At 42.4% G+C, this 17,672-nt stretch overlaps 3 protein-coding genes across 3 annotated transcripts in view; 2 read left to right on the forward strand and 1 right to left on the reverse strand.

The window, feature by feature from the left end:
- Positions 1-16,504, forward strand: part of mdn1 (midasin AAA ATPase 1) — a 42,828-nt gene extending 26,324 nt beyond the window's left edge. The window contains exons 69-102 of the mRNA XM_055232369.1: positions 13-137; positions 802-957; positions 1,411-1,520; positions 1,597-1,670; positions 1,749-1,917; positions 2,041-2,179; positions 2,265-2,411; positions 2,833-2,959; positions 3,190-3,295; positions 3,374-3,489; positions 3,580-3,966; positions 4,127-4,353; positions 4,436-4,561; positions 4,633-4,835; positions 6,915-7,076; positions 11,491-11,628; positions 11,847-11,982; positions 12,079-12,245; positions 12,329-12,460; positions 12,538-12,673; positions 13,020-13,321; positions 13,404-13,556; positions 13,627-13,728; positions 13,824-14,028; positions 14,131-14,292; positions 14,366-14,526; positions 14,611-14,700; positions 14,768-14,883; positions 14,953-15,127; positions 15,220-15,293; positions 15,371-15,485; positions 15,568-15,634; positions 15,824-15,966; positions 16,065-16,504. Of these exons, the coding sequence (XP_055088344.1) occupies positions 13-137; positions 802-957; positions 1,411-1,520; positions 1,597-1,670; positions 1,749-1,917; positions 2,041-2,179; positions 2,265-2,411; positions 2,833-2,959; positions 3,190-3,295; positions 3,374-3,489; positions 3,580-3,966; positions 4,127-4,353; positions 4,436-4,561; positions 4,633-4,835; positions 6,915-7,076; positions 11,491-11,628; positions 11,847-11,982; positions 12,079-12,245; positions 12,329-12,460; positions 12,538-12,673; positions 13,020-13,321; positions 13,404-13,556; positions 13,627-13,728; positions 13,824-14,028; positions 14,131-14,292; positions 14,366-14,526; positions 14,611-14,700; positions 14,768-14,883; positions 14,953-15,127; positions 15,220-15,293; positions 15,371-15,485; positions 15,568-15,634; positions 15,824-15,966; positions 16,065-16,250 (5,134 nt within the window). The 3' untranslated portion in view covers positions 16,251-16,504. The remainder of the gene's footprint in view (positions 1-12; positions 138-801; positions 958-1,410; positions 1,521-1,596; positions 1,671-1,748; positions 1,918-2,040; positions 2,180-2,264; positions 2,412-2,832; positions 2,960-3,189; positions 3,296-3,373; positions 3,490-3,579; positions 3,967-4,126; positions 4,354-4,435; positions 4,562-4,632; positions 4,836-6,914; positions 7,077-11,490; positions 11,629-11,846; positions 11,983-12,078; positions 12,246-12,328; positions 12,461-12,537; positions 12,674-13,019; positions 13,322-13,403; positions 13,557-13,626; positions 13,729-13,823; positions 14,029-14,130; positions 14,293-14,365; positions 14,527-14,610; positions 14,701-14,767; positions 14,884-14,952; positions 15,128-15,219; positions 15,294-15,370; positions 15,486-15,567; positions 15,635-15,823; positions 15,967-16,064) is intronic.
- On the reverse strand, positions 8,637-11,276 carry LOC117392602 (transcription factor IIIB 90 kDa subunit-like). The gene has a single exon (XM_033990705.2). It carries the CDS (start codon positions 10,897-10,899, stop codon positions 8,845-8,847), a length of 2,055 nt encoding a protein of 684 aa, XP_033846596.1. The 5' UTR covers positions 10,900-11,276; the 3' UTR covers positions 8,637-8,844.
- Positions 16,505-16,640: 136 nt separating the features above from the next.
- lyrm2 (LYR motif containing 2) lies at positions 16,641-17,570 on the forward strand. Its single transcript, XM_033991075.2, has 3 exons — positions 16,641-16,730; positions 17,171-17,311; positions 17,404-17,570. Exons 1-3 carry the CDS (start codon positions 16,686-16,688, stop codon positions 17,479-17,481), a joined length of 264 nt encoding a protein of 87 aa, XP_033846966.1. The 5' UTR covers positions 16,641-16,685; the 3' UTR covers positions 17,482-17,570.
- Positions 17,571-17,672: the final 102 nt, after the last annotated feature.

Here is a 17,672-nt window from a genome sequence, read left to right on the forward strand (position 1 = left end):
GCTGTGGTGTAGTTGCTGGTCGAGTAGTCTGGATAATGCAGTGAAACGCCACACTGAAAAGTCAACCAGACACTGGTTCTCTGTCTATCAGCTGATTGAGCGGTATCTGCAAGAGCAGAAGCAGGAACCCCATCAAGGTACAGTTTCATGAAGTTGCAGTTAACAAAAATAAACTCGCCATTAGTGGCTGCAGTTACACACACTGTAAATCTGACTTTTATCAGATTTTTTTTTGTGATAAGACTATTAAAATGACATGTAAACAGCAAAGTCATCTGATTTGTTCTGATCATGGTCCCTATGGTTACTCTCATCAGATTTTGTGGTAATTTAACTCATGTTAAAAGTATAGAAATCATATAATAATGAGATTTGGGTGTGCATGTGAACAAAGCCTCTAACTTCAATCAGATAATGATCAGATCACATTTCAGAAAGCACTGTTAAAATGAATTCATCAATTGAACATGTGTCAACTGAATCCATCAACTGACACGTGTCCCCAAATATTTGGAATATCAAATTTCTTTTTTTAACACAACACACACCAATATCAGTGCTAATGATTAGGTTATCTGATAACTCCAGTTTTGGGCCATTTAAATGTACTCACTGTGGTCTATTCATGGGAATCCAAAGTCTGGGGAATTTCATTTAAAGGTATTTTAAGCACATTTGAGTCTCAGGTGCATGAGCTCACATTTGTCATGTTTTTTTTCTTACTTCTGTTTGATGTTCTTTCATTACAGATGCTATTTTTCCAGCATTTTGAAAATTATGAATGTATATTTCTATTACAAGGTGAGGAAGGCAAGGAGCAGTTGACGTTGTCATCTGTGGGCTCCACGCTTCAGGCCTTCATGGAGGGATCGACATTAGGAGAGTTCCACACACGACTGACCATGCTACAGAGCTTCCATTGCCACCTTTTGGTAGTCCCAGAGCAGCCAGGACAAGGTCTGTCTCAATCCAATAATACTTTCAGGCAGGACTTAGTTAATTATACTAACTAATACAATTTCATAGCAAATCATTTTGGACGTCTGAGTGTGAGCTACCAAGAAATTCCCCACCTTACTATTGCCATCTATGTAGTGTAAAAGTAGTGAGTGTAGTTATCAGATTACTGACAACCATATGGATCCAGTGACCTGGTTGGCATGGCCATGAGCACTGCTCTGACCTTTTGACCTCTGAACACACATGGCCTCAGACAGTGCCATTGAGTGGCGACAGAATTACTGGCACATCACTAAGGTCATCGGATGTATTTCACCTTTGACCTACAGCTAATTAACCAAACTGGGCAATAATTATGACTGCTTTAACATGATGCTACTAGTACGCCAGCTAAATGAAGAAGTATATTATTACAAGTGTAGTTTTACATCTGTGTATTGCTGGTTTCAGAGGCTCTGTGCAGTTTGCTGTGGAACTTGACTTGTTACTACACACAGTTCAACGAAACCATTCATACGAACATCAGCAAGCTCCGGCAACCAATTGAAAAAGAGCTGAAGGTACATGTACTTCATATGACATTCCTATGATCTCAAAGATGTTTTCATTAAAATGCATATCAATTGCTGTCATCAGGACTTTGTGAAAATCTCAAAGTGGAATGATGTCAGTTTTTGGTCCATCAAACAGTCAGTGGAGAAGACCCATCGGTGAGTTCTCATCATTGTTATTGCTGATTGTTTGGATCCCCCATGAGCACCACACACAAATGTGCATGTCACCCACAGAACGCTCTTCAGATTTATGAGAAAGTTTGAAGAGGCCTTGAATGGCCCCAGCATCCCATCTCTTGTGGAGCAGGGAAAAGATATGGACAATGGTCCAGAGGAGACACCCATTCAGAGGCTTCATCAGGAGTTGAGAAGGAGCAGCCCCCAGAGAGGCTCTGACATTCAGGTATACCTGGGATATTTGATAGTGTCACTTTTTAGTGCCTTTATTTCACTTTTCTTACATGCAACACACTTTGACAGCTGTGATTATTTTAAGAACAATTATAAATTTAAATTATTATTTTAGAGCTCAGAGGAAGTACTAGGTGGCTCCTCTCTCCAAGGACGTCTGCCTGTTCTGAGCAGAAAGATGAAGAAAATGTGTGGTGAGTTACTGAAAAGCAACCCTGCCCCAAACCTAGCAGAAGATTTGGACCAATTTACAGGTAAACACAGTTAAGAGCCACCTGATTTACTTAAGTGGCTTGATGTTGGGTTGACGTTGGGTCAAACTTTTTTATACTTGTTAAGGTGAGGTTATCCGTAATATGCGCGAACTTCAGGCCCTCACCGTTAACCCCTCTGCCGACAAAGACCGGGAGAAGTCAGAAGTCAAGCACATCCTGCAGCAGAAGCAGAGGGCCCTGTCTGACCTGTTCAAGATGCTGTCTGAAATAGGTGAGTTATACACGGTTTCCACAGATCTTGGATAAGGATGATCTGCTATTGCTAGTGTTGATAAAAACTGATAATTGTCAATATCAATATCTGGATTTTGAGATCTATAGCAAGGCTCACAAATTTATGTTAAGTTGTAGTATTTTATTTATCTGAGATATAAAATATTTTTTCTTCTATGATTGTGTAAATATACAGACAGTTCTATTTCAATTTTAACTCCTGGTATTTAAAAAAAAAAAAAAAAAAGATCAAAATGACTTCCAAGACTGGTGCAGTGTTTAGGAAAAATATAAGCTACATTTTCAAGACCGGTAATGATATTTGGGCAAAAAAAGCTTCCAATATCATTACACGCACCAATTTATTGACCATCCTGACTAGTATTGTAACTGAATTATTTGTGGACTTACCTGTGTAGGGCTATCTTATCGACGAGGTCTGACCTGGAACAGGACAATGCAGCCTGAGCAGGTGCTCTGTGTGCCTCCAATGGAGATGTCCGCTGCTTTATCCACTGTGCTAAACCGGGAGGAAACTGAGAGCAGGTACACATGCCTGGTTTAAACTTGGCTTTATAGAGTGCCTTTGTAAAAGAACTGTACCTGTAGTATCCCTGCTGCTTTGCATCTTATGTCACATATAACCTCTGATCTATTAAAGCAGTGTAATAAACACAATAAATATTTGTTGTCTGAAATAACTCATACATTTGCGGGATTTTTTAATTTTTAATTTAATTTTCTAAAAAAAAAATTTTTTTTTTCCTCTTCAACAGATTATTTCCTGTATTGTTGTCAACTTGGGAAGCCAGCCAGAAGTACTTTTATCGCTCGTGGGCCAGAAGAACCGCTCTGCAGACTGCTCTCCAGCATGCAGCTAAGGTCCGTTCCTTCAGTTTTCCATCTCTGTGCCACCTTCCAAGTGGACAGTGTGTTTGTATTGATTTTGTGATGTTATAGGAGCTGGGCCTGGGAAACCTAGAGCGCTGTAAGGGTTTCTCCTCTCACCTGTTTCACCTACTGCTGCAACAGAGACGGCGACTCTCTAAAATCACTGAGAACTGGCTTCACCTGAGGTCCGCTCTCATCTTCTGTTTTCACAGCACTATTCACACTTTGTGCTGAATAATGTTAGTTTTAGCAAATGCTTTCTCCTCTGTGACCAGGCGGCTCAGGACCAGTCTCAAGAATCTGAAGGCCCATAGCCTAAACTCTGATGGGAACCCAGGCTGTCCTCTGCCCCCACAGACCTCTCTGCAGGGCTGGGTGAGCAGAGCCCAAGCCCTGTCTGTGCAATGCTCTGTGGCTCTTCAGCAGCTGTCATGGCTGCTGCAGGCCTGTCCAGAGGAGCACCAGAACCTGGAAGGGGGTCTGAGTCATCCCTCTCCTCTGACTGAGCAGAATCAACCTGCAAGATGCTTGAGAAAACGAGGATCTGCTGAATGGAGCCAGCATCACCAACATGTCACTCTCCTTTGGAACCAAACTGAGAAGGTCAAAGCTGAGCTGAACAGTATAGCCCAGCAAACCTCAGAGGGGGTGCTGCATACATGGTGAGAGCATGAAAATTTGATGCACAACCAGTTCTCAAATACCATGATCTACCCATCTACCAATTTGGGGAGTCACTTTTTATGTTTGAGAATAATCACATGATATTTTATGTATACACCTACTGAATGACTGAATTTACTCAAGACTTTATCTCCACAGGGCTCACCTTGACTTGTGCTGCTCTGCTTTTGATCGTCTAAACTCTGTGGTGAGTGAACTTCCTCAGGTGGAACAGCTCTTTCTGCCCTCACAAACCCCAGGCAGAGGCAAAAGTTCACCAGCCATTATCCAGGGCCTGCAGATGCTCAGAGGGCAGGTGCATGCAGCCATAACAGATTTCACCACATGGAAAACCCAGCTTCTAAACCTGGGAGCACAGGCAACAGGTATCTGTATAAACAAATGGATAATTTCAGTAAAGTAGGGACATGTATGTACTTGCCTATTCAACAATGCCATGCTCTGCAGCACCAGGGTCTCTCTTCTGCTCCGAGTTCTTTGCTGAGTTGGAAACACACCTCAACATGGTGCTGTGTGCTGTTCAAGCACTGGTAAAGAGACGTGGACATGGCATTCAGCCAGACATAGAAAGAGGTATCAACAATGATAATAATTGTGGTAAGATTTTGTACAGATTTGGACTAGAAATATTAATTACTCTATAGGGTATGCAGAGGATGGCCTTGAAGCAGAAGTGGGAGAAGCAGAGGAAGAATTGTTAAAACCAGGCCATCTGAGTCCTTTGCTGCAAGAGGAGCTGGAGGCCCAGGTGGAGGCGCTGCATGTGGGAGAAGTGAATTCAGGTCTGGAGAGGCTCTTCCTCCATCTTAGGAGCTACAGAGATTCTTGCCTACCTGCACAGATTCAGGTACCAGACCAACAGTACATCTGCCACTAACAAGCTGCACAGGTGTAGAAAGGAAATTGTACAGAATTGTATTGTTGAAAATAATATTTGGTAGTATTAAATTCAAACCTGAGATTATGAGTTACAGTGGGGCAAACATGTATTTAGTCAGCTACCAATTGTGCAAGTTCTCCCACATAAAAAGATGAGAGGCCTGTAATTTTAGGTACACTTCAACTATGAGAGACAGAATGGGGGGAAAGAATTCAGGAAATCACATTATAGGATTTTTAATGAATGAAATGGTAAATTCCTTAGTAAAATAATTATTTGGTCACCTACAAACAAGCAAGATTTCTGGCTCTCACAGACCTATAACTGCTTCTTTAAGAGACTCCTCTGTCCTCCACTCGATACTTGTATTAATGGCACCTGTTTGAACTCATCAGTATAAAAGACACCTGTCCACAAACTCACACAGTCAAACTCCACTATGGCCAAGACCAAAGAGCTGTCAAAGGACACCAGAAACAAAATTGTAGACCTGCACCAGGCTGGGAAGACTGAATCCGAAATAGGTGAGTAGCTTAGTGTGAAGAAATCAACTGTGGGAGCAATTATTAGAAAATGGAAAATATACAAGACCTCTGATAATCTTCCTCGATCTGGGACTCCACGCAAGATCTCACCCTGTGGGGTCAAAATGATCACAACAACGGTCAACAAAAATCCCAGAACCACACGGGGTGACCTAGTGAATGACCTTCAGAGAACTGGTACCAAAGTAACAAAGGCTACCACCAAAGACGCTAACACACTACACTACCAGGGACTCAAATCCTGCAGTGCCAGAAGTGTCCCCCTTCTTAAGCCAATACATGTCCAGGCCCGTCTGAAGTTTGCTAGAGAGGATTTGGATAATCCAGAAGAGGATTGTGAGAATGTCATATGGTCAGATGAAAGCAAAATAGAACCTTTTGGTTAAAACTCAGCTTGTCGTATTTAAGCATGGGGGTGGAAACATCATGCTTTGAGGCTGTTTTTCTGCAAAGGGATCAGGATGACTGATCCAAGTAAAGGAAAGAATGAATGGGGTCATGTATCATGAGATTTTGAGTGAAAACCTCTTTCCATCAGCAAGGGCTTTGAAGATGAAACGTGGCTGGGTCTTTCAGCATGACAATGATCCCAAACACACCACCCAGGCAAAGAAGGAGTGGCTTCATAAGAAGCATTTCAAGGTCCTGGAGTGGCCTAGCCAGTCTCCACATCTCAACCTCATAGAGAATCTTTGGAGGGAGTTGAAAGTCTGTGTTGCCCAGCGACAGCCCCAAAACATCATTGCTCTAGAGAAGATCTGCAGGAGGAATAGGCAAATTACCAGCAACAGTGTGTGAAAACTTTGTGGAGACTCACAGTTTGACCTCTGTCATTGCCAACAAAACGTATATAACAAAGTATTGAGATGAACTTTTGTTACTGACCAAATACTTATTTTCCAAAATAATTGGCAAACAAATTCTTTAAAAATCAGACAATGTGATTTTTCTGGATTTTTTTTCTCATTTTGTGTCTCATAGTTGAAGTGTACCTATGATAAAAATTGCAGCCCTCTCTCTGCAAGTGGGAGAACTTGCACAATTGCTGGCTGACTAAAATTTTTTTTGCCCCACTGTATATATGGAAAGTTGTTTTTTGGGAATGGGAACAGAGTAGTTTTTGTTTGCTCTACTCTAGTGTTAGCATTTTGTTGTGTCCTTAGGCAAAATTTTTCCTCCATCTTGCCAAGCATGAAAATACATGAATGTGGTGTGTGCATAAATGCAGCTGTTGGCAGCCTCACCTCTGTCAGTCTACCTCAGGGTGGCTGTGGCTACAACAGTAGCTTACCTCCACCAGCTGTAAAGTGAATCATTAATGCAATGTAAAAGCTGTTTCGGTGTCTTAGAACATGCTGTATAAAGTCAATGCATTATTATTATTAAATGTCCCAATGATTTTTCTTATGGAAATCTAAAATTTATACTAAGGCTAGTCTTGAGCAGGAGTTCATTCAGCCTCAGTGAGTGCACACTCATGTGTGATGGTGGTCTTTTGCAGGAGTTGAACCAAGCGTGCAGGATGCTGGTGCGTCTGGAGCCAGTGTTAGACACTTATTCGGACCTCGTGCTCTTCTTTTTGTCTGTGTCAGTGGGAGTCCACAGGAGCACTGGCAAACTGCTGTCTGTGCTGAGCAACATTTTCACAGAGCTTGCTCAGAAGGTCAGTGTTATCAACATCCTCACACAGCATGCCCAATTCAATACCACTTACAACATTATGAATACTCATGCAAATCTAAAAGCACATCTCAAAGTACTTTTTATGTCCTTTATTTTGAACCCTTTAGTTTTACACCAAGTTTCTGAGCAACGGTAGTAGAAGACTGATGGTTTGAATTGTGGTCCCTGTAAACATTGTTTGTAGATCCACTGATGGACTGGTGGTGCGATTGCAGCTCCTGCAAATGAAAACTGTTGTTGAGTCCTTAGGCAAGACACTTAACTCCTCTCGCCTCCAGTGTCTGTGTACATTGCAGAAGTGGGACCAAGTTCTTATTTGGCAAGTCTTAAGTAAATCTCAAGTCTTTCGCCTCATATCTGAGACAAGTCCAAGTTGAATTCTGAGTTAGTGGCCCACAAGTCCAAGTCGAATCAGAGTCCTATGCTTTGAGCCTCAAGTCATTTCAAGTCTTTAAGCCAAAGTACCAAATACAGTTGGTTTTTTTTTTTTAATTTATATGCTTTTTAAACTAAATTGTACTACCTAAAAAAGTCATGGTAACATATAGGGATGTAACAAATCTCACAATACAATATTTATTTATAGTTTTATTTATATATTTATTTATATTTATTTTGGATAGGCTAACAGAATTGTAGATCTGCTTAGAATTATGATTGGAAAAAGCTTAACACTTATTTCTTGTAGTTTGCACTGAAATAGAGCAAAAGGTCACGGTCTATGCTGTTCCTTCTATTTTTAGCCGTTACTGCAACAAAACAATACATTTAAGCTAAGGAGTATGAAATCCAATTCATTTTGACAGTGGCCAATATCACTGAAAGAGATTTGTCGATGTGATATCACAGTATTTCAGTTACTGTCACATCCCCAGTAACAAATAGAGAAGTGGGGAGGGATATGTTCCTGTTTGCTCCTTTAAAATTAAGCACCGTATCAACTGTAGAGGAAAATGTTTTCTTAACACATAATTTTTTGAGGAGAATCATCAAGTCATCTCAGGGCCAGTGACTCGGGACTTGCCCAAGTCGAGTCCCAAGTCTTAGTGTCATCTTATCAAGTAAAGTTTCAAGTCATCAATATAGTGACTCAAGTCTGATTCGAGTCAAAGTCATGACTTGCAATTCCCCATCTTTGGTACACTTGTGTATGAATGCGTGTGAATGACTGAGTGGTTTGTAGAGTAGAAAAGCATGTGACCACTTGCCATTTCATTTATTTTTCTCAATATTTCTATTTTGCCAATGTCAGTTTAACAATCTACTATGTTAAGGGAGGGGAAATAGTCTGGGACAGCCTATGTTAGCACATCAAGATTTAAGGTATTTTCTGAACATTTTATATGTTCAGACATTCAATTGTACTTGTATGTAGTATTTTATTGTTAAAACATGGTAAAAACAATTTACATATTGATCAAATAACACACAAAAAAAAACACAACCACATATTACCAACATGGCAATATAAAATGCTTACACTTTGTTGTGACAGACTTTCTCTTCAAAGTAAAAACATCCCTTATAAAAGGTTTATAAAAGATTTATAAAGTGGTCAGAGGACAGCTAATGAACATTTATAGCCTTGTTCAGAAACTCTATACGTATTGTTACATAATAATATAACATTTACATATATGTACATTAATAAAATGTAGAAAATTTTAGTTTGCAGGTATTTGTGGCACACAAAATTGTCTTAATTGCATACAGTGTGTTTTCATTTGATTAGTTCATGGAGTTGAGAGCTAATAGATCTCCTCTTCATCACAGCCGTAGTCTCCAATGAGTTTGATCGCACTCACACACTGCTCTTCCTCTTCTTCTTCCTCCTCTTCAGTGTGGGGGTCCTCTGCCTGTGGGAGCTCAGGGGGCTGAGCAGGAGAGGGCTCTGGAGGTGGGGTGGGCTCACGAGCAGAAGGCTGTGTGACTTCTGATAGAGCAGTTGTTGTGGTATCTGTATGATCAGCCACCAAGGAAGCTTTTTTCTTTTTGGTGGAGGCAGGAATAAGTGGGCGAAGCCTTTTGCCCATATTGCTAGCTGTAGCTGCTAACCCTTTGCTGTGGTCCTTATTCTTCCGGCTTCTCTGCCGTTTAAGGCATTTTTTTTCAGGATCGGCAGCCATGTTGAGCGCACTGTTTCCTGTTTCAGGGACAGGACTCCCTGTGTCACTGCGGTTCAAGTCCCGCAGCACATCGTAGTTTATTTTACTGGAAATCTTTTTCTTCTCCAACATCCTCTCAATGGCCTCTGTGGCAGTCTGTGCCTCAATCTGAGCTGGCCGCCGTCGAGACTTCTTTGGTTTCTCTTTGTATGTGCCCTGTTCTTTCTCCTTCTGGATTCTCTCCTCCTTTTCTTTCTGCTCCCGAAGATATTCCTCATTCTGTTTAATCCACAGCGCTGTCTTCATCTCCACCTCTCTGTCATTCAGGATGTACTTATCTATTTCTTGGTCATCAATGCCATTCAGGTCCAGCTCTCCTTCAGACTCCTCGTTTTCTGCTGCTTTCATATTAGTCTCTGAGAGAGCACTGCTCACTGTCCCAAGGATGGATGTTATTGGAGCTGTTGGTCTCACAGGCCCCACTCCAGCCTCCTCTGACCCTGCAGAAAGCCCTCCAGGCCCTGCACCCTGCCCGGTCTCCTCCTGGATAACTTGGCAAAGAAAGTTCTCAGTGAGATGCTGGGCTGTGACTTCAGCATCAGGTTCGTCGAGGTCAGAGATTACAGACTCCTTGTCCTCTGGGTCTATGTGCTTAGTATAAGCTGCATAGATGCCTCTGAGTTTTGGTCGGCTTTTCTCAAGCTCTGTCTCAATTTCATCCTTGTAACAGCTTATTTCTCCCTCCACCACCTCGTCCAGTTTCTTTGCCAGCTCTTGCTCCAGTTGCTGCATCTTGTTCTTGTTCTGCCCAGCTGTGAATGATGGCGGGTCACATTCCTGCTCCAAGTCCACTTTCATGAACTCATCAATAGTCAACTGGCTGGTGGGTGTGTCTTCAAACTCTGTCAGCCTCTTACGAAGAGTTGCCTGGCAGACTTTAACCACACTGATCACATCCTTCACAGTGCGGTGGAACTTGTGCATGCGTGCAGCCACCAACAGTGCAGCTCCACACAGACCTGAAGGTCGGCGACCTGTATGCATCCAGTCCCTCTTCATCCTCTGCACTAAGCGCAGAGCAGTCATGGACACCTGGTGGGTCTGCTCCCCAAAGTCCAGCATGTGAGCAAAGCGTGGGACATATAGGCAAGGGTCAATGGCTGGGGCATTGATACACAGTTCTCTAGCTAAAAGTAGGAAGGTTTTCCCTAGAATGTACACGTTGACTTGAAGTAGGTCACTAAGGTCCAGCAACATGTGTGGTGTGCCTTCAGTACGGCATACCAAGTAAAGACACGCCGCAATGAGGTGCTGAGTCTTTCGGCCCCGGGTCAACTGCTTACTGACCGCCATTTTAAAAAAGTTAAAAGCTGTGTCCAAGCAGTGTTGATTCAGTTGTAACTGGCTGCCCAAAGACTGAATCTGACGCCTCCCATTCTGTAGCGTCTGAGCCCTGGACTCCTTGCCCAGTCCAGAGTGAAACCCAGAGCCCAGTTGGGGAGTCTTGGCGGGCCCTTGGGACGAGACGAACTGCCCAACTGCAGAGGAGACGCCCCCACTACCCTCGACAAAAGTCACTTCTGAGACTATGATGTTGTCTTCAAGCACTGAACCACATGACGTGCACACAGCGCTTCCCCGGGCCTGGTCGATGTCGATGTCGGATCCTCCGCAGGCTCTACATGCGGAAGGAGCCATTGCTTTGTCCGTCAATGTTCGTTAAAAAAGCTTTGAAATACGTAAACGTTAAATCGTTCCCGATAATAATAAATGCCCCATCCTTACTAATGATTGTGATATAATACTACAAACATGATTTGTGTTGGTTAAAACCTTGAATTTGTGAGACCCATCTGTATTATGCCTGTATTTTGCTTCGATAGCGCATGAATATGACGTCATTGGGCGTTACCACCACTATAAAATGCGGTGCTGTAAATAAAAGGACATAATTGTTGTATTATATCGGCGTACATATCCAAAGTAAAGGTATACACACGTATGTTGAACTTCCAGTTGGTATCACGAATTACAGCTGTTGATCTATGGTCAAATCGGTTATAGCTTGAGGCGGAATGGACGCACCCGCAGATCGTCCAGAGAGACGCGATGACGTATAGACGGGAACTGCCGTCAAAACAGTACCGATACACTCAACACCAGTAGTATAGTAGTATAAAAATGCAAAAATGATCTATAATCAGCAACCTGACCATTGAAGTAGTAGGTTTTAGAGTAAACAGTATATTTTGTGATAATACAAATTAATTTGAAATTTGTTATCCACAGGGTTTCTGCCTACCTCAGGAGCTGATTGCTGGAGGAGATGGAGAAGGTGCCACAGAATTTCACGACTATGAAGGTGGAGGAATTGGAGAGGGAGAGGGCAACAAGGATGTTACTGACAAAATTGAAAATGAAGATCAGGTAGGACATACGCAATAAAGTTGCATGTGGGATTTGTAAGTGGATGCAGATAATTGTGGTTTAATAGTGGTTTAAAGAGTACTCTAAATGGGAACAGACAGCTGAAAGAAAATGGACTTGAAATTAATACCCAGAAAGAAACATACAACAGTATGTACAATATATAACTTATAACTGGACTGGATGTGTAACTTGTATTTTTAACCCTATTTTTGCAGGTGGAAGACACACTGAAGGATGGGCAGGAAAAGGAAGAACAACAAGACCAAGGAAACATTAAGTCTGAAGACAATGCTATTGAAATGTCTGAGGACTTTGATGGTCAGATGCATGATGGTGATCCAAAAGAAAGGGGTACTATACACAACTACATATTTACATATTGCAAATGTACTTTAATTTCATGAATTGCTAAAAGATTATAATACATTTGGTGCTGATCATTTGTAGGTGAGGATGAGTTGGATGAAGAAGAGGAGGAAGAGCTGGACAAAAAGATGGGTGACTTGGGTGAAGGGCAAACAGACACCCTGGACGAGAGGTTGTGGGGAGATGAAGACAGCGATGCAGAGGAAGGCAGCGAGAAGGAGGAGGAGTATGGGCAGGGGATGGACCAGGTGCAGTATACGACTATTGGTAGTTCAAAGGAGAAATGCAATGTTTTATTTACGCTTTCTTAACATTTGTGTTTAATTTTCAGGGTGATTCTGAACTGGTGGCCAAAGATGACAACTTGGATGCTGCTGAGGCCAACAAGGAAAGAAAAAATCAGGACAGGGAAGAGCCCGGTGAGGAGGAAAAAAAGGAGCAGATCCATGAGCAGGGTGATCAGGTGGGACTGTTTCTATATTAGACACCGTTTTAGGTAGAAATTACTGTGTAGTCACACAAGTGTGTCTGCTTCCTTAGAGGGAGTTTGATGAGAACGAAGTGGACCCATATCATGGACAACAGGACAAGCAGCCAGAGCCTGAAGCTATGGATTTACCCGAGGATCTGAACCTGGATCAGGAGGACGAAGGTGGAGATGACAATGACGGAGATGGTAAGATATAGCAGAAAAAACAAAACTGAAATAGTGGTGTTTATGTTTGGAAATTGGAAAAATGCACAAAGCACACAGTACCCTGCTTTTCAACTTACTCTGTGTGGATACAACCATCAACACAGTATAGTCAGTATATATAAATTATCCACAAAAAAAAGTATATATAAAATATCCACAACATATATTCTATTGGTGTAAGAAAATCTTGTTGCTCTGAAATTATTTTTGAAAGATTATGCAAAAGACATATGAGTGTATGAGCCCAATTATCTTGTTTATATGTACTATATGTTTGAGAATTTGGAGTAGTTTGCATCACATGTTTTTTCTGTTTTTATGACAGAGGAGAATCCATTTGACATTGATGAAAAAAACATGGGCCTGGATGAGAAAGGGGAGGGTCAGGAAGAGGAGGACAGAGGAGCAGCAAATATGGAGGAGATACCTGAACAACAGGCAGAGGAGGATAATCAGGACGGACAGCCGGGAGACCAGAACGATGGAGCAGAGGAAGAAGAGAGAAAAGAGGAAGAGGAGGGAGATCAAGAGTCTGCTGAGAAACATGAAGGAGAAGACAAAGGTGAGACAGACCCAGCTAAAGGGGAAGACTGCACTGTTCCAAACTACCAAGGACTGGAACCAAAGGTACTCTCCCTTTCCAAATGTTTCTACCACAACACTAGCTTAAGCTGACCAGGTACGATGTTTTATGTGCATTGTCTTTCAGGACCATGAGGAACAGGAGGGTGATGAGGGGCAGCTAGAATCAACTGAGAGAAAAGAGCACAATGCAGATGGGCAGACTGGAGAGCAGAACGTTCAGAGCGACACAGCTGTGGAGTTGGGAGGAGAGGCATCTGAAAGGGATCAGGCCAAAGAGGTGCATGTTCTTCTGTAGACCAGAGTCATATTGTCCTCTATGAAGGTAGTTACCTGTTTGTGACCATCAGGAACATGGGAGTGGAGCTTCTGACGCCAACCAGTCTGAAGGACACCAGTCTCAACTCACAGCACAAATGGCCTCACAGCGTCAGACAGAGAAACAAACTCAGGTACAGTGTTTTGTACAGGAGCTGACTACAGTCGATCTGTTTGTTTGATTCTACATCTAAATGTTTCTCCTTAATGTTTTATTTATGTATTCCAGAGCTACAAGAGAAAGCCTGGACAGGCTGACAATGAGCGCACCATTGGAGACTACAACCAATGCATCAACAAACGTCTGAGAACCATGGATAGGTTCTCAGAGCAGAATGATACCCAGGTTGAGGGAAAAAAACAGGTGCAACAGGAATCTGATCTGTATGAGCACATCAGGCAGGGAGAGAGCACCTATGATGAACAGACATATGGTCAGTAATGTGTGCAATTGTCTGCAAGTTAATGTACATGGTTTACTTAGTCCACAGCTTTTCACTGTAGAGCAATGTAAAACAAAGCAGTCTGCCTTTTAGATGTCGCCAGTGCAGAGCAGCAAAAAGCAGCAGGTCCTCATAAGGACCAGGAGCAGAATGATGAGGTTGCCATGGAAATAGAGGAAGAGGAGCTTCAAAGTGCTGAAGTTCCAACTCTGAACCCTGACAAGCAAGACACAACTAACAATAAACAACAAAAAGGTAGCACGAGCAGGAAATATGAGTCCCGGACTACTATAAGCCTCTTCTTGACTACTCTGTCCTCTGTGTGAAGGAGGTGACAGTCAAGACATGGATGTCCACACACTGGAAGACAGCCAGGAGGACCAGGACAACTGGAAGGACAGACAGTTATTCAGCAGAGATGATTTAAAAGAGAGAAGTACAGAGTCCACCATCCACACAGTCCCTGAGTTGTTGTTGGAATCTGCTAAAGTATGTTATAATGGTAGCAGTCATTAAAAAGTACATCAAACCTGTGAATGATATCAACTCCTAACACTTTGTCTGTGTTTGCAGAGAGCAGACCAAGATCCAGAGGAGATGAGAAGAGATATGGAAAAACTGCTTGAAGCTTGCCATAAGCTTCCTGCAGGAAGCCCTGAGGAGGTGAGTTCTTAAAGATTGTCCAAGGCACTACTTTGTATCAGAGTGATGTAGTGTTTGTGTTGTCCAGGTGGGGGCAGCAGCCTGCCTATGGCAGCAATACCAGAGTGTGACCTCAGGCCTGTCTCAGCAGCTCTGCGAGCAGCTGCGTCTTATACTGGAGCCTACACAGGCTGCTAAACTCAGGTCAGTCCATTCACTGCTAAAAATCATCAATGGGGTTCTGTTTGTCTATTAACTGAGCTGTGTTTGCAGGGGGGACTACCGTACTGGGAAGCGCCTTAACATCAGGAAGGTCATCCCGTACATCGCCAGCCAATTTCGCAAAGACAAGATCTGGCTGCGTAGAACCAAACCCAGTAAACGGGAGTACCAGATCTGTTTAGCCCTGGACGACTCTTCGAGCATGGTGGATAACCACTCCAAACAGGTCTGAACCATGGAGTGCCTTTGACATCCCTGAAAACAAACCAGACGCCTAAATTATAATGGCACCTCTTTTCTCTTTGTGCCATGTGTTAGATGGCTTTTGAGTCCATGTCGGTCATCGTCAATGCCCTGACACTTCTGGAGGTGGGACAGGTGGCTGTGTGCAGGTAAGTGCCCCCCTTGGCCTCTCTGTAATGAGCTCAAGAGGCTTCATTCAGTCTAAAGTGGAACATGTTCTGTCCAGTTTTGGTGAGGAGGTACAGCTCCTTCACCCATTCCAACAGCAGTTCAATGACAAATCTGGAGCTCATATCCTCAGACTGTGCCAATTTCAACAGAAAAAGACAAAGATTGCTCAGGTAACACTTCGGTCATGCATGATTCTTTATCCATGCAAGTAATGTAGAAATTATAAGTATTTTCTGTTTTTTGCATCTGCAGTGTTTGGAAACATTGACCAAAATGTTTTTGGCATCAAGATTGCATGCTCCAGCATCTACAAAGTCAGGTACATGCCTAATAAAGTGTTTCTTTGTTGTAGCAGTTTTTATCCAAATTTTAAATTCTAGAGCAAAACATCAAACCATACCCATTAATTTACATAATCCCATTCTTATATTGTTACCAATGTACATCTTTTATATCGCCTATGTCCCTGTATTATATTAGTGTTTATTGGAAAATGGTGTGTCCACAGAGACTGCCCAACTGCTTTTGGTAGTGTCCGATGGCCGTGGGCTCTTCCTCGAAGGGAAGGAGAGAGTGATCGCTGCAGTGAGAGCAGCCCGCAGCGCCAATATCTTTATCATCTTTGTGGTTCTGGATAATCCCAACTCCAGAGTAAGCAACAGCAAAATATTATAATTTTAGTAAGCGGTTACTAAGCATTTCTTGTCTAATTCTTGGTCATCAATGCCATTCACTTTGTATTACGACAGGACTCCATTCTGGACATCAAGGTGCCCATATTTGGTGAGGTGGGAGAGATGCCGGAGATCCGCTCCTACATGGAGGAGTTCCCCTTCCCATTTTACGTGGTTCTCCGAGATGTGAATGTGCTGCCTGAAACTCTGAGCGATGCCTTGAGGCAGTGGTTTGAGCTGGTCACTGCAGCACATCAGTGATCATTCTAATGTACCTTTGTCTACAATTTTCTGGACTACTCTCTGTACTAAGTGGACCATACTGTAACGTCACTGTCACAGAAGTGCCTTAGAGAGGAAAGAAAATCTTCTGAATTGTAATGCACTCAAATGTTTTTAGGACTGTGAAGTTTATGCAGAATATGACTCAGTTAAAGAGAGTTCTTTGCTCCTCTCTGAATCTATCTGCCCTCTGTCTTCTACTCTGACATATATATGTAAATGATCTGTAAATCATGTGTCTATGCTGGATCTCGAGCAATAAACACGTCAAACTGTTTTTGCTGCTGTGTTTTATGTTTGAGTTAGTTTTACAATTTAGTCGATAGATTGTAATACTTATGCGTCACTGTAGGTGGCAGTAATCTTTTCCATCAGTTAGTAGATTTTATGATCAAAACATCCGGCTGAGCAAATATGGCCGTCACAAGGTTACCCACAGCGGCTCTTTCTCTCAAACAGGTACAAAACTGAATAAACCTTTTCTACCATTTGCGCTACAAGTCCTTTAAGCGTAACATAGTGATGCCTTTTAACAACTGCTCTACACTGTGCGCACTGATGTTCTCATAATCCTTCGAGACCCTATAATGGAGACCTTTTTGTCCTGTAAACATTAAGACACATGGTTTATTATTCGTTTAGAAATACCATATTTTGTGATGTTTTGTCTGCGTGTATGGATAGCGGTTATTCATCAGATATACTAGGGACTGAAGTTTGTCATATGAAGGGAGTGCTTTGTAGAAACAAAGATATCAAGTCCCCATAAGGTATATCTTTAAATATTTGATCAACAAGGTTTAATATTAAGATAAGGTTTTATTATGGCACGTATCAGTCACCAGGAAAAGAACGTAAGTTAGAGTGGAAAAAATAATTACACCCTTGGATGTTTGTAGTTCTTGCAGCGACAGAAGGTTTTGGGGATTTACAGGAACATGTTAAGGACCATCCGAGAAGTCCCAGATGCAGCTGACCAGAAGTACCTCAGAAACTGGGCCAGAGAGGAGTTCAAGCGGAACAAGAACGCCACTGATCCGGTAAAAGCGCACAGTCCAAAGTGATAACTATTTTAGCAGTTTAGCACTTGCAATTTATATTTGTACCATACTAAATGTTTGGTCTTTTTTAGGATGCCATTCGGATGATGATCACACAGGCAAATAATCACCTTGAAGAACTGCAGAGGTCTTTAGCCTTGGCCAGGTAGCATCTGGACATATGAAGGTCTGGATTGTCTAAGTAGTGTCCTCTGTGGGGAGGACATCATCACTGAGACTGAAATTGAGCCATTTGCAGATTATTGAAACCTGCACCCTATGGTTAAATGGTTACTGAATATACTACCCCAGTGTGTATCTGACAGTGGCCACATGTTGATGGGTATGACTAATGTAAGTT

This window comes from Periophthalmus magnuspinnatus, chromosome 24, assembly GCF_009829125.3.
Source record: "Periophthalmus magnuspinnatus isolate fPerMag1 chromosome 24, fPerMag1.2.pri, whole genome shotgun sequence".
NCBI classification, from domain to species: Eukaryota; Metazoa; Chordata; class Actinopteri; order Gobiiformes; family Gobiidae; genus Periophthalmus; species Periophthalmus magnuspinnatus.

Coding starts and splice junctions, on each gene's coding strand:
- LOC117392602 (XM_033990705.2), bottom strand. CDS start 10,899: ATGGCTCCTTCCGCATGTAGAGCCTGCGGAGGATCCGACATCGACATC.
- lyrm2 (XM_033991075.2), top strand. CDS start 16,686: ATGGCCGTCACAAGGTTACCCACAGCGGCTCTTTCTCTCAAACAG. Junction 16,731..17,170: donor CGGCTCTTTCTCTCAAACAG/GTACAAAACTGA, acceptor GGATGTTTGTAG/TTCTTGCAGCGACAGAAGGT. Junction 17,312..17,403: donor ACAAGAACGCCACTGATCCG/GTAAAAGCGCAC, acceptor GGTCTTTTTTAG/GATGCCATTCGGATGATGAT.